The 16599-nt window shown below is 35.8% G+C and overlaps 1 protein-coding gene across 2 annotated transcripts in view; it reads right to left on the bottom strand.

Moving 5' to 3' along the window:
• The window catches only part of CEP85L (centrosomal protein 85 like), a 169237-nt gene that overhangs the window by 115392 nt on the left and 37246 nt on the right, over positions 1-16599 (bottom strand). For both annotated transcript variants that reach the window (XM_019418202.2, XM_019418200.2), the window contains exon 3: positions 4288-5075. In XM_019418202.2, the coding sequence (XP_019273747.1) occupies positions 4288-5075 (788 nt within the window). The remainder of the gene's footprint in view (positions 1-4287; positions 5076-16599) is intronic.

Below are 16599 nucleotides of genomic sequence, written 5' to 3'. Positions count from 1 at the left end.
GAGCCCACTTGCGATCCTGTGTCTCTCTCTCTCTCTCTCTCTCTCTCTCTGCCCCTCGCTGACTCGAGCTCTCTCTCTCTCAAAAAAAAAAAATAAATAAACAAACAAACATTTAAAAAAAGGGGGTGCCTGGGTGGCTCAGTCAGTTGAGCATCCGACTTCAGCTCAGGTCATGATCTCACAGCTTGTGAGTTCAAGCCCCATGTCGGGCTCTGTGCTGACAGCTCAGAGCCTGGAGCCTGCTTCGTATTCTGTGTCTCGCGCTCTCTCTGCCCCTAACCCACTCACATTCTGTCTCTGTCTCTCTCAAAAATAACCATTAAAAAATAATAAAAAAATAAAATAAATAAAACTTTTTTCAATCTCTTATCATGTTAAACAAAAACCAAGTCATTTCACTTTAAGTCACTTGATCAAATTTTTATTTACATTTTTGATTTATATAAATTTTCAAAAATGTTGAAATCATTAGGTGTCAATATCTTGGCTGATCAAGCCCCTGCATGATTCAATTAGGAAGAAAATCCTATCTTCCTCTTTTTAATAATTGCAACCCAGAACTTAGAAACATCCTAGGGAATAAAGGAGAAAAAAAGAATAAACAACTTTGTCCATAAAGAGTCCATTTCTTCACTACTACCTGAGAGATGCACTGTGAGCTTATAGGAACCCAATGGATACTGTTTTATACAGAGGTATACAATTTCCATTCCCATCCCATTCCCCTGCTCCCCACAAAAGAAATAAAAGAGGGACATAGTAAGGGATACATTCTCTCCAAAGAGAAGACAAGACTTTGTTGTTTGTTTTTCTCTTCTATCATAGTCCTTGTAGGGTCAGAGAGATTTGGGGAAGGGTGACAGGAGAGGGACAACATAGTACAGAGAAAAGACCCAAAGACAGTTTGCACATGGAGGTGTATATATATTCTAACCACCTCAAGGCACAGATGGCTTCTCTTCATTCACAAAGGAAAACGTTTCAGAGTACTATACTACCTGCACTCTGATTAAGCAGGAAATCATGGGAAGCAAGGAACAGCTTGAGCATTAGACTGCGAGGCTAAGTCAATGATTATCCCTAAGAAGAGCAAAACTTCCGCACTACAATAGTAACCTTTTGAGGGACAAAAGCAGTGGAAAAAAAACCTGTTAAGATCAAATGAGATAAGCTAAAGTTCTATATAAATGTATGGTGGTATTAGATTGTGACTCTCAGCCAAATTCCTTTCCATAGTTGTAAAAACAGGGTTTTTTCATAGTGAGAGTTTAGCAGTTGTGCTTGCAAATCATACACATTCTCCCAATTTATCAGATGGACCAATCCTTATTACGGCTCTTCCCTTTATATAAAAATTAGACTAAAAGGAAGTCAAATTTTTTTAAGTCTTTTAAGAAACAATTAAGATGAGAACTTTTATAATAAAGACAGCACTTGGAGGCTCCAAGGAGAAGGCACTGGAGACTTCTTCTGTAGTAGTCCAAGAAGGGAATAAAAGAAGTGATCATTTAAACATAGCAACTGAAGTGTCTTAAGTGTTCTTTACCTGGTTTCATCTTTCTACTACAAAACTTAAGAGCACTACAAAGAAACCATCCCAAATATGGTTAATCAAAAGGCAGGACATTCCAGGGCACGTGCAACTTTTGTCCCTTTGTAGCCTGCTTCCTCTACATGTACTAGCGAGAAGATTTAAAAAGAAGTCTGAGGGGTGCCTGGGTGGCTCGGTCAGTTAAGCGTCGGACTTCAGCTCAGGTCACGATCTTGCGGTCTGTGAGTTCGAGCCCCGCGTCGGGCTCTGGGCTGATGGCTCAGAGCCTGGAGCCTGCTTCCAATTCTGTGTCCCTCTCTCTCTGCCCTTCCCCCGTTCATACTCTGTCTCTCTCTGTGTCAAAAATAAATAAACGTTAAAAAAAAAAAAATTAAAAAAAAAAAAAAAAAGAAGAAGAAGTCTGGCTCTACAGTGCACCTCCAAGCTCCCTAGCCTCTCTGCATTGCTTCAAGATTGGGAAAAACCTAGTTTACAGCAGAGGTTTCTCTGAGCAGAATGAGTGAATTAGGACTTACTTCTTTCAATTCAATTCATCCAATTTTCTCAGTTACCTTTCTATCATACCTACTAAGTTAGGTTATCACAACCTACTAAAGTTGTTCAGTTGTGAACAACTACAGTTCTGTGCAAAAATACCAGCTGGAAAAGTATATGCCTGATCCCTGTTCTCCTATAATCACAAAGCAGTTGAGAACTAAAATATAACAGGGGCGCCTGGGTGGCTCAGTCAGTTAAGCATCTGACTTCAGCTAAGATCATGACTCGGGGTTCATGAGCTCAGCCCCCAAGTTAGGCTCTGTGCTGACAGCTCAGAGCCTGGAGCCTGCTTCAGATTCCGTGTCTCCCTCTCTCTGCCCCTCCCCGTCGCATTCTGTGTGTGTGTCTCTCTCTCAAAAATAAAATTAAAAAACTTTTTAATTAAAAAATAAAATATAATAGTCTTTTAAAAATTACATTTCCTATCTTTCAATCACTTGAACTGATAAATCACAAGTCTAGTTAAATTGCTCTTTTCTGATTTGTAGTTCAGACATCATAATAATGCTTGTTTGGTTATGTGATTTGAATATACATAATCAAGACTATAAGCAGTCTTGCCCAAAACAAGAGTAAGGAAGGCACAAGGGACGGGTTAAGGATTCTCCTGTGAATGTAGCACAACAGGGTGTGTGTACGTTTTGGGACTATACTCAGATTTGTGAGGTTTCTAGATAAGTGATCTCCTTATTCTTCCATAGAATATATTCCTTTAATCTTTATTATTTTTTATTAGTAGCAGTAATGAATAGTAATTTTAAATGTTTTCTCTAAGGGAAAGTTTGTAATTTCTGACAGAATTAATTTCAGAAAATTACTGTTTCAGTAATACTGTTTCAGAAAATACTGTTAATAAAAAATAGATGATAGAATTTACAGAAAATTCTACAGATAATTGCTTTCCCAGTTAAAATGAGCTGTGGAAATTATCTTGGAATAGAAAACATTTCCAGATCAAAAAAAATGTACACATTTACATGTTACTTTAGGGGATACACACCCATTTTATTTATATGTGATATTTTATAAAGTGCTTTCCTCACTAACTCCCCAAAATATATGCACTCCTATATCCACTGCAGCTCTAATTACAACAGCCAAGACATGAAAGCAACCTTAAGTGCTCACTGATGATGACTGGATAAACAAAATGTGGTACATATACAACACAATATTATTCAGTCATTAAAAAAAAATGGAATCTTGCCATTTGTGACATGAATGTACCTTAAGGGCATTATGCTAAGTGAATTACGTCAAAGACAAATACCATATGATCTTTTACATGTAGAACCTTAAAAAAAAAAAAAAATCACAGATATAGAGAACTGACTGGTGGTTGCCATGGGCTGGGGGTGAGCAAAATAGGTGAAGGGAATCAAAAGACAAACTTCCAGCTATAAAACACATAAGTCATGAGGTAAAAAACACATAAGTCATGAGGATGTGACTTGTACAGCATCATATACACCATGATGACTATAATAATATAGTATTATGTATTTGAAAGTTGCTAAGAGAAAATCTTACAAGTTCTCACAAGGGGAAAAAAAAATGGAAACTATGCATAGTGAGGGACGTTAACCAGACTTAAATTTATTGTGGTGATAAGGTCACAAAACATACATAGCAGATCATTATGATGTAGAATTGACATATTCTACAATGTATTCTACAATACATATTACAATATGTCAATTATATCTCAAGAAAAAAAAAGAAGAAAGGGAAAAGAAACTAAGACCCAAAGAAATGAAGTATTAAATGACAGGTAGAAAATCATCCAGGTTCTGAATTTGATAGAACCAGAAATAAAATCCAAGACCTCATACTCCAGAATTACTGTTTTTCCAATTATACTGTGCCAGTCCCCATATCTGTTTCAAGTTTCTTTAAATTAAGTATATTTTTCTTTATTTTTATGCCCACTTAACAAATGAGAAGGAAAGTGAAAACTAAGTTAGGTACAAGATTTTAAATTTTCCATGTTAATCAGCCTCAAGTATTTGTTTCACTTTTATTTATCCAAACAATACTTTGGGAGTTTATACCTTTTATAAACTTGTAGCAACTTTTATAAACTTAGTAACTTGTAGCAAAGAGGAAAAACAAAACCATCTGTGTACGCTTACTGCAAGTGTGCTACTGTACTCATAACATCCACTGGAGGGAAGCAAACACTAGACTTTGAGCCATACCTGCACTGGTGTTTCATTTTCTTGTCGAAACTCTTCAATTTGCTGCTGTTGCCAAGGAGCTAAACTGTAAGAGTCCTCTGTAGTTCTATTTTCCAATGGGTTTGTCCGCAACTGCTCCGTAAGCCACATCTGTGTCCTCACAGAAGGCTGAATGGGGACTCCACCTACTGCCTGTTGACCAAGCAGTAAATATTTCGGAGGTTCAAAAGCCTCTGCATTTGTCATAATGGGCTTGCTTTCAGGTAAGGCACTGTATGTCATGTCTAAGGTCTGTCTCCTAAGGGTGGAGGAGGAAGCTCTAAAGTCGTCTTTGCTACAGCTCTCAAATTTATATTTGCAGTCCAGAGTTGACGATCGTTTTTTATTTATTTCCTTGTCTTCTAGTTTAAGCATCTCCATACTATCATGTAAGCAGCTAGGCCCAATTGTTCTTAGTTGCGAGGTTAAAACCTTGCCTCTCCCTGTCTTTTCCAAACCACTCCTTGACTCTTCAGTGTGTACAATGCCACCCTGGCTGAAGTTATCCGGGGCAGTGAGTTTGGATAAAGATGACCATTTCCGGAGGGGCCGGAAGTCCTTCATGTCTAGTGAAGAGTCCTGTTCTCCCCTACTGTGGTTTCCCAAAGCTTGCATGAGGCTAGTACTCCATTTTGAGCCATCTGACGTTAATGATTCCCTGTGTTTGGAAACTGTAGCGCTGGAGTTAGACGGCATGACATGGGCAGTAGGAAGAGTAACCAACGACCGACTAGGCTTAAAAGATAATGTGCCACTTGAAGTTGAATGATCTGGAAAGAGAAAAGAATGTCAAATTAGTTATAATTAATGGAGGGGGGGAAGGGTCTAAATGTGAAATGCCAAAACAAGTATCTGAATATGGTTTCCCAGCACAAGTTTTTCAGAGATGCTTTATCAAAATGAGTTTATTATCATTATGTTTACCTGAAATAAACCAAACATACTTTCAAATATTATTTTCTAAAAATGGATACACAATGGAATATATGCCCATTTACTATCTACTTACAGATGACGAAGGACTAGAAAACAGGTTTATAGTCACCTTATTTAATTATTTTTACTTTTTTAAAAGAAAAATCCATCTCCTCACTGAGAGGTCTTATTCATCATCCAGCCCAGAAATAACTTTACCAGAAAATGTATTTTTCATGGTCTTTCCTGAACTGTGGAAATCTATGCCACACTTAAACATTTTAGCACCTGCCCAAACTCTAATTCAAATCAGAAATATGGGTGGGATGCCTGAGTGGCTTAGTGGGTTAAACGTCCAACTCCTGATTTCGGCTGAGGTCATGATCTTGCACTTCATGAGTTCAAGCCCCATATCGGCCTCTGCACTAAAGGCTGGGAGTCCGCTTGGGATTCTCTTTCTTTCCTCCTCCTCCCCCCCTCCACTCACATACACTGGGTCTCTCTCTCTCCCTCCCTCAAAATAAATAAACAATGGAACATAATCAGAAAGCATTCCAGCAATGTATTTGTGGATACAGAGTAATTCCTCCATTCCTAGTCTCCCTCAAATGGCATCATCAATGGTATGATTCCCAAGCTAGAACTCCTGGAGTCTACTTTAGATGGCTATCTTTCTCTGCACATTCACTAAATCCCTAAGTTGTAAGCCTTCACTTCCAAAATGATTACACAGCTATTGCCTTAGGTCAAGCCTTCCTGTGTTATTGTTCTACACACAGTAACAGTTTTAGAGGCTCCATGGAAACCCAAAGCACAAATAAAGACCTCTATATTCCATGAACTTACCATCAAGTTCCAAATTATCATCGAATGTGCCAACTTAAAATTAAAGATTATAAATTTTACCAGAGGAAGCTTCAAAATAGGATAGCAATTGAAAGTATGAGGGGAGAAGAGATGAGTAGTAAAAGGTAACCTTCAGAGTTTATTCTATATTTTCCATATTGTTTGGTACATTAGAATATATTTACTATTACTTGTTAGCACTGATATTGTTTTAAAGAAATAAAATTATGCAAAAAGAAATGATGAAAAGGTCATAAGAAAATTCACATGAGAAAGAGCTAGGCAGACTAATTCAAACAATGAAATTCCAGTAGGTCTTTACATAGAATTTCTTCACTTGGAGATAAAGAAGAAAAAATATTACAGATGGGAGAATACAAGCAAAAGTATTATAGTGAACACTTGTTCAACATGTTCAAGCTTTTCATCAGCTTCTGCAGAACCTTTTCATACTCATGAAAATTGCCACATTATTATAAGTCTAATCACATGAAATTAATTTTAGATCTCAAATTCCCAACATATTCTGCAACTATGATGCAGACATTAGAAGCACCAGCACAAGATTTCAGTTTGGAAGGGAGTCACTTAGAAAACAGGCTCCAGGTGGACCCACCATTTTTGGCTGGCATAGGCAACAGCAGAGGCATCGGCCTTCCACAATGGGAGCACCACCCCAGAAGGGCAGCAACTGGGCAGCACTGGTGCTTGGTGGGGCTAGAGAAGTGACAGTTCTCAGAAACGATTTGAGGCATATTACCTGTAAGTTTAACCTGAAGCCTGGTTCTCCAGCCTTCCCCCAAAATTCTATGAGGTACCAAATACCCTTAAATAAATTCTTCATCTTCTCAATCAGGTCAGCAAGCTTCTTTTGCTGATTAAGAACACTAACTGATCAGAGTATAAAGCCAGAAGAATGTAATTCCCGAAGTAAATAACAAATTATCCCATTTGTGTGTTGTATGCAGTGTCAAGAAAAGTTGCTCAAAGGTGAAAATTAACATTTAGAGTTAAGTATATTGCTCAAGATCACACAGTAAGGAGGGTCTTTCAGATACTGCAAACCTGTATCTAATACCAGTGGCTGAACACTAGGGTGGCAGGGTAGACTTCAGTCCTGCCCCCCATACCCAATCTCCCATCAACTCCAATACACAATGTTAAGAAAGAAAAATCTTTTGTTTGTTATGCAAACCTCGTTTCAGAAAAATGTGCTTGATTCCCTCACTCCCTTTCCAACCAGTCTGACACATCTTAGGTCATACCTATACAGAAATTCTAGAAATGACAGTGCTTTCTTTGCATTATGTCATATTGCATGCAAACAAAATAAAGTGCCATGGAAATCTGAACTTGAACCATTAGATTCAAAGACTAGTATACTACACATTGCATCACAGCCAGCAAACTAAATTTTTTAAACAGAAAAAAAAAAAAAAAAAATTGCTCAAGGCAATTCCTGAAAGGTAAAGGTGAAACAGTTATGTAAGTCTTCAAATGCCCAGGTAAGGAAAGAGGCTGGCCTTCATTAAGCAAGAAATGTGATACCACTGAAAGTTTCCAAAGGAGTAACATGATCAAAACCATACTTAAAATGATTATTCCAATAACACTGTTGAGGATTAAAGCAAAATGATTAGCCACATGAAGATTAACAGATTACTATGGTAATCAATAGAAAAAAGGAAAGGAATATGCTACTAAAGGTCAGTTCTAAATAAATATAGGACAAACGTCACTAAAAGCCTATGAAATATCTGTATTAATACATTATAGTATTAAATCTATTTACTAACTATATAATTATGTGTATAGATACATAAACACACACGTTTGTGTCACTATTCCTAAACGAGTATTTGTATTAAAATCATTAAATATCTTTATTTTTTTAAGCTTATTAATTTTTGAGAGAGAGGAGGGAAAAAGGCATGAGCAGGGAGGGGCAGAAACAGAATCTCAAGTAGGCTCCAGGCTGTCAGCACAGAGTCTGAAGTGAGGCTCCCGGGGCTCAATGTTATGAACCATGATATCTATGACCTGAGCCAAAATCAAGAATCCAATGCTTAACTGACTGAGCCACCCAGGTGTCCTGAATATCTTTAAAACTAAAAAAATTTTTTTTTAAATTTTCAGTTATTTACATTGAAAAAAAGCTTAGTAAGTAAAGATAAAGTGTAAGGTTAAATGTAACAGTTTTAAAACTAATCTTTTTAGATTCAAATCCTGGCTCTCCCACTCAGTCACATGTGTTCAAACAACTTACTTAACCTCCTTGCATCACGGTCACCTCATCCATAAAGTAGACATGACAACAGTGAAGATTAAAAGAAAAAAATGGACAGAAAGGACTCAGAAGAATTCCCGGTACAAAGCAAAATGTTAATTATTATCACATCACTGAAATTGCTAAGTAAACATTATTCCATCATATAACAGACAAAAGAGTAAATATCCATACTACACAAGGAACTCCAATAAATTAAAACAAAACAAAACCTAACAAACCAATTTTAAAACAAGCAAAGGAAATTAGAAAGCAAATCACAAGAAATAAAAATAAATAATACATGTTAAAAAAAAACCCAGATGTTCAAACTCATTAATAGTTAAAGTGTGTTCCCTATTCTATTCATAAAATTATTAAAGGCTATAATATCCTACAATAATGGAATCATAAATTGCTATAGCATTTGAGAGAAGAGGGGCAATCTGTCTATATATATCAATATCTAAAATATGCCAGCATATAAGTGAATGTATGTAAATATGTATCTAGTCATGAGCAGAGAAATGGTATGAAAGAATACACCCCAAACTTAACAAAGGTACACCCTTGATCATGGAAAGAGGACATACAATGTCTTATTTTAATTTCTTTTCAAGGAGCATAACTTGACCATTTGGTCAAACTATTGCAAAGATGTTTTGGTTTGTGACCTCAAAGAGTTTAAGATATCTCAAATAACACTGTTACTTAAGTATGAATAATGTATCAGGTGACTGTCTCACTTTCCATGTCACAGCTGAAACCTCTGAGATCAGAGATCACTGCCTTGGCTGTTACTTATATCTGATAATGTGCTACTTTTCTGTCTTCCTGTGCTAGCTCAGTATTTCCCAACTGCATAGAAAATCAACAACTGGTGATAAAAACAAATTCCATATCAGACTAGCATTTACTCCTACAAATCTGAAAAAAATTGATATATACTATTCAAATATTACACAGAGGATAGAATTTATTCCTAAAAGTCACTTATCTGAAGTTCTCAAAATTTAACATACTAAAAGTTACCTGAGATGTCTGAAGCCCTATTCTAAGAGATCTTCATTCAGTTAAGGTAGAGAGGGGACCAGGAAATATTACTGCTCAGTAAGTGATTCTCTGTTCTATTCACTACAACATCATTCCATCTGGGTCTGATTCCAGTTCTGAAGCCTTCAAGCTTAAATATCCCAACCTCAACCATCACCAGTATCTGAGTTCTAGTGTAAAAACTTATTGACTGTGACTTTCACAATTCAGTACTGCCAAAACTAAGGATTAATTAAAGATTAGTCTGTTCACACACATATGCACATACATACACATGCACATACAACATGAAATAATAAAGAAAAAAATAAAAATTTGATAGTATGAATATCTAGAAAAGGGACCATTATTTCTCAGAAAGGAGTCCAGAAAAATATTAATTTTAACACCTTAAAAATGTTATTTTGCCCTAATGAAACACAGGCAATTAGGGGTAGACAAAATACAATTCCTAACATGCTTTATTATACTATCTAACTGTAGACACAAATCTCAAATGCAAGTTATTACAATGGCATCTGGGCCACATCTAAGTCACCACAATGAAATCTGAAACCAGCAGAGTGTAGTCCTTTTAAAAGCCAGAGGACTGGGTCTATAGCATTCACAGAGAGCATAGAACAGCTAATGGTTTCAGACAGATTTCAGCTTGCAAGGGAAAAATATAAGAGGACTTCGCTATAACCCGACAATACAAGTGAATAATATTTAAGATAACATATTCTGAATTCTAAACAAAATCTCAACCTTCTGTTTCACTGTCATGTTATTGTTACCTGGAAATAGATGAATACATTGATTCTATCTTCTCTTGTATATAGAGATAGTCTCTCTCTGCTCTATCCTTTTTAAAGTTAAAAGGAAATAAATTCAAAAAAGACCACACCCTCCAGACCTATATTATAACAATAAATCACAAGTCTTCATAATTAAAAATTAATCAGGAAACTATATAACCCCATATCAAAATATTTTTATTTAACATAACTATTCTAACAAATTTTTAAATAAAAATTTTAACTCTAACCCAAAGGCAATAATTAAGTTTCATATGCCACCATGATACTTTTTTCCCTTCCTGCTAATGCTTTAATCATATCATACCAGAAAAAAACACATTTTTATGCCACATGTAACCATATCCTTTTAAAATACATGAACATTTCTAAGCATTCCCTATATTTTTATAAATATTTAAAAATATTCTAAACTACATTCTGGTAGGAAAAGACCTATAGAAAGAAACTCAACAATAATTAAACCGAAGAATCTCCTAGGAATGAATCCTGTACAAGGAACTGTACTAGGTAGAAAAAACAACGAAAATACATTATTCACAAAAAGATGAATATAGCCCTTCCCCTCAGGGTTCATACTTCACCATTACATACACAGCTGCAAGCCAAGACTAAAGTTTATCAGAAGGAAACTACAAAACAGCAGACAATGAGATGTGAGCCAGAGAGAAAAGGCAGACTATTCATAAAAGAACTCTCAAGATGACTGCTCTTGAGCAATAATGCTCAACAGCAATAATGGAATCTACAACACAGTGAAGTATTACCTTCAAAGGGTTAATAGTAAATAACTGGCACCCAAGAATTGTTTGGAAAGGCAAGCTATCTTTCAAGAATGAGGTCAAAATATATTTTCAGCTAACAAAAATGGAGCTTATCATCAACAGACTCACCGGAAGAGCTACTAAGATTCCTTTAGTTTCTTTCACATAGAAAACAAATGACCCCTGAATTATAAATAAATAAATAAATAAATAAATAAATAAATAAATAAATAAATAAATAAGGGGCACCTGGGTGAAGTAGGTTAAGGGTCTGACTTTGGCTCAGGCCATGGTCTCTCCGTTTGTGACTTCAAGCCTCGCATCAGGCTGTCTGCTGTCTGCTGTTAGCACAGAGCCTGCTTCAGATTCTCTGCCTCCCTTTCTCTCAGCCTGTCCCCTGCTCACACTCGCTCTCTCTCTCTCTCTCTAAAATAAACATTAAAAAAATTAAAAAATAAAGAAAAATAAAAAGTTTTTCTAAGTAAACACAAATCTAAAAAATGAAGGACAATTGCATAAAACAATAAAATCAGTTGGGCTAAAAAAAGATAGAATCAAAATATTTGGCAACTGTGACATACAACTCAAAACAGGGGTAGATCAGTATTCCCATGTTTTAAGGTCCTTATATTTATGAGAGGAAGACAAAGCTTCTAATCACCATTCTAGACAGTCAAGTTAAGGGTTGCGTATTGTAACGTCTACATTAACAACTAAAGAATAGGTAGACTTGGTACAACTGTAAAGCTAAAGTTGGACCCCTACCTTGTACAATCCATAAGTGTTAACTCAAAATGAATCATAAGCCTAAATGCAACAGCTAAAACTATACAACTCTTAGAAGAAATCATAGGTGTAAATCTTCATGATGTTAAGTCAGTGTTTTTTTTTTTTACATACAATACCAAAAGCCCAAGCAACAAAAAAAGTAAAGATAAATTGGATTTGATCAAAATTTTTAAAACTTGCTGTCAATGAGACTAACAAGAAAGTAAAAAGACTACCCACGAAATGGGAGAGAATTTTTGCAAATCATTTATCTCATAGGGACTTGTATCTAGATTATATTAAAAACTCTTACAGCTCCATAAAAACACAAATGACCCAATTTAAGAATGGGTGCAGATTTAGACAGACATTTCTCCAAAGAAGATATACAAACTGACTTATGAAAGCATATGAAAAGATGCTGGACATCATGTAGTCATCAGGGAACTGCAAGTCAAAACCACAATGAGATACCACTTCATACCCACTAGAATAGCTATCGTCAAAAAGCCATATTAATAAGTGTTGGCAAGGATGTGGAGAAACTGGAACCTTCATACAACACTGGTGGGAATGAAAAAAGGCCCCATTGCTTAGGAAACAGTCTGGCAGTTCCTCCAAAGGTTAAACACAGAGTTACCATATTACCCAGCAATTCCAATCCTGGATACATACCCAAAAGAAATGAAAACATGTTCACAGAGACATTATTCTTAATGGCCCAAAGCCAAAATAACCCAAATGGCCATCAACTGATGAAAAGATAAATAAATTGTGGTATTATCCATACAGTAGATTATATGGCAATAAAAAGAAATGAAGTATTAGTATATGCTACAACTTGAATCTTAAAAACATTATGCTTAATGGAAATCAGTCACAAAGGACCATATATTAGATGATCCCATTTATATGACTTGCCCAGTACAAAGATATCTATAGAGACAGAAAGACTGGTGGTTGCTTAGGGAAGATGAAGAGTGATAGCTAATGCATTTCTTTAACAGAGGCTAAAAATGTTCTAAAATTAGATCGTGGTAATAACTGCACAATGAGAATATATTAAAAACCATTAAATTGTATACTTAGAGTGAATTGTATGGTATGTGAACTATATCTCAATAAAGCTGAGTCTGTTTGTTTGTTTGTTTTTAAGTTTATTTATTTTGAGAGAAAGACAATGAGCAGGGGAGGGGCAGAGAGAGAGGGAGAGAATCCCAAGCAGGCTCCCCACTGTCAGCACAGGGCTCGATCTTGCAAGCTGTGAGATCATGACCCGACAAGATCAAGAGTTGGACACTTAACTGACTGAGCCATCCAGGCACCCCAATAATAAAGCTATTTTCTAAAAACACAGGTAGTGTATAATTCTAATAAACTAGAAGCAAAATGGCATGAAGATAAAATTCAATCAAAAGAAGATAAGAAAAAATGGAAAAAAACCCGAGGCAAAAAGCATAAAAGAAAGCATACAATAGTTTAAAAATGCACCAAAATGTAATAGTCATCACAGTAAGTGAAAAGCTACCAAAAAAAAAAAATTGTTCAAGTAATTTTTTAATCAAAGATAAACCTAAAATATTAAGCCCTCTTTTGGCATTCTGGCATTATGTTATCTGTATCAAGTCTAAAAACAAACACAAAAAAGAATCATATAAAAATAACTGTCAGGAATGTTAGAAAAACTGTATGTCAAGTGTCAGTATCATAAAAATCATGCTTTCCTAAATTTCTTGCTTTTATTTAAGGATAGTGAGAAACTTGTTTCCTTACAGCCAAATGTATGGCTTATACTCTTTTAGTGATTACTTATGATAGCAACAGTATACAATTCTGTGCATAAGCATTTCTGTGTATATAAAACAAAATGAAAACTGGTTTCAAAAAAAGAGGGTAGAGGGCATTTCTGATCTCCAGCCAGATTATCAGCAACTTAAAGGACAATCTGAGGTACAGCTTAAAGAAGCCAATAACTTAGGAGCACCTGGGTGGCTCAGTCGGTTAACCGTCCGACTTCGGCTCAGGTCATGATCTAGTGATTTGTGAGTTCTAGCCCCATGTCGGGCTCTGTGCTGACAGCTCAGAGCCTCGAGTTTGCTTCGGATTCTGTGTCTCCCTCTCTCTCTCTCTGTCCCTCCCCTCCCTGCTCACGCTCTCTTTCGAAAATAAATAAACATTAAAAACAATTTTTAAAAAGAGGCCAATAATTCAAAACAAAACTCATTTTAAAAGCTAGTCAGTAAAAACAGCTTCCCTTTTTATATAAAAACTTAATTTTTTTTCTTAAATGCCTTCTAAAATTTCATTCAACTGTACCATTTTCTGGATATCTCACACTAGTTTTAAGATTGTCTCACCAGGCAGTTTACGTGAAAAGAGCTATAAGTTATTTCTCTCCTGTAAAAATTTTCACAAATCAAATTACAACTTAATCTCTTAAATTACAATTATTTTTTACAATGCAAACTTTCTTAGAAACAAAACTTACTATGAAAGAACAGACAACAAATTACCCATCTATCCACCTATCTATCCTCTATTTATCTGCAAGTCAGGGGAAATGTGAAGTCATTAATCTCCCTAAGCTCACAGCCATGTGAACAGCCTTTCCAGGTCAATAGTACATAGGGTCATCATAGGGAAGTAAAATGAACTTAATTCAGCTCAGCTTGGTCATCAGGCTCAAGCATTCGTATTCTACCAGGCCAAGAAACAAAATAATAAAAACTGAGTGAAAAATGAATGGATGGATGAATGGATGAATGAGTAACACTGAAGGTAAAAATGAAGTCCATAAAGATACAAAATATACCTCAAGCAAACAATCCTCCTGCAAACCCAGTAGAGCTGTAATGCCATTACATGCCATGTTTAAGAATTTAAAATTCAAATATTTCATTTTAAGAAATAATGTAGATCAACAAGAAAACTAGAGATGGGAAGCAAAGGAAAAGGGTATTTGCATTCTTGCAAAAGAATGTAAATCGTTATTGTTTGAAGGCTGCCTGGAAATGATTTAATTTCACAAGCAAAAAAAAATGTTCTGTGCATAACCTCTGACCTACTCCCATATGCAAATGAAGAAGTAAAGTCCATAAAGGCTAAATTACTTGACCAAGTACAAATCTCAAAATAGAATGCTGGTCTCCTGTTTCTCAGTCTAGGGTTACCTAGACTATCCTAAATTACACCTCTCAAGGCTTCTTTCCCTCTAGTTTCTCCCTTCTGAGTACAGATATCTTAAACAGTGGGGTTAGGCAGAGCTCTGAACTTAGGTTTGAAGAATCTCAGCTCTGTCACTCGAATAGCTATATAACCCCAGATACATTATTAACCCCCTCTAACTCCTTTTTCACCAGTAAAAAAAAAAAAAAGTTAATCATATTTTACCTCAGAAGGACTCTATAATAAAGAATCTTTAAAAATCATGTATAAAGTACAAAACTCCATATTGCAAAAATTTATGGTAGGTATTTTTATTAATGTTAAAGGCCAACTGACTGACTAATCCACTGTAGAATCTGGAAGCCAAGTTAACTGGAGTAACCATTATTACAGTCCTGAAATTTCCAAAGTTATGAACTGGCAAAAACATAGTATTACCCACCAATGAACTAACTGACCATTAATAAAATAAAACAAATATAACAGATTAAAGAATGACTTAAATATTATTTATTTCACCTAGAAAATAGGTATACAATTGTACCTACCATATAATTTTTTAATTAACTGAAATAATGTCCACTTCTTATCATCATGTCTCCTACACAGTAAATGCTCAATAAATATTACTATTGTTACAATGAAAGGGTTAAGAGGGAGCTTTCAATTTATTAAAAATATTACCAAGCGTGTGGGAATAAGCAGAGAAATAATAGCTGGAAGATTGCCATGTGTTATAATTTTTTATTATATAAATTTGGTGCTGTGTACATGTGGGTTTTACCATTTTACTTTCTACTTTGGCAGATATTTGGAATTTTCTGTAAAAAAGGAAAAAAAACTAACAGCAAGAGAATATTTTACTTTAAAATGAGGTGTTTTAGGGGTGCCTAGGTGGCTCAGTCGGTTGAGCGTCCAACTTTGGCTCAGGTCATGATCTCGCGGTTGACAAGTTCGAGCTCCACGTCGGGCTCTATGCTGACAGCTCAGAGCCTGGAGCCTGCTTCAGATTCTGTGTCTCCCCCTCTCTCTGCCCCTCCCCCACTCATGCTCGCTTGCTCTCTCTCTCTCTCTCTCTGACTCAAAAACAAATATAAACATTAAAAAACATTTTTAAATGAGGTGTTTTAGAGAAAACATTTGGCTAATCTAATAAAACCTAATCACTGTAATAAAATATATAAGCAAAGAAAAAAGAGCCTTGGGAAATTTTTATGACATCCTCCAAAATTAGTGGCTGCCTAGGGCTGGGGGAATAACAGTGTTCAGGATGATGGCTAAGGAAGAGTGGGGCTTTTTTGGAGATAATGAAAATGTCCCAAAAGTGATACTGGTAATAGATATACAACTCTGAATACACTTAATGCCACTGAATTGTACACATGTAGACCCCATGCCCAAAGTGGGGCTTGAACTCACAACTCTGAGCCCAAGAGTTGCATGCTCTACCAACTGAGCCAGCCAAGCATCCCTGAATTGTACCCTTGAAATGGCTGAATTGTAAAGTATATGAATTCCATCTAAATAAAGCTGCTTAAAAAGAATGTACTGTTTTCATCTCCTAAATGTCTCCTGAATAACCTCATTTTCTCCTTTCCCACTTCTTTTTATGAACAAGTCACCAAGGCTCCTACCCACAACACAGGTGGTCTCCATTGCATCCAGTTTGGCTCTCTTCTGCTCCATCCCCAGAATCTCTCACCTTCTAGTCACTGACCAT

Source organism: Panthera pardus, unplaced genomic scaffold, assembly GCF_024362965.1.
Source record: "Panthera pardus isolate Hobbes unplaced genomic scaffold, ASM2436296v1 HiC_scaffold_17, whole genome shotgun sequence".
NCBI lineage: Eukaryota > Metazoa > Chordata > Mammalia > Carnivora > Felidae > Panthera > Panthera pardus.
Note: the sequence above shows the minus strand (reverse complement) of the source record. Positions and strands in the feature narration are given on the sequence as shown.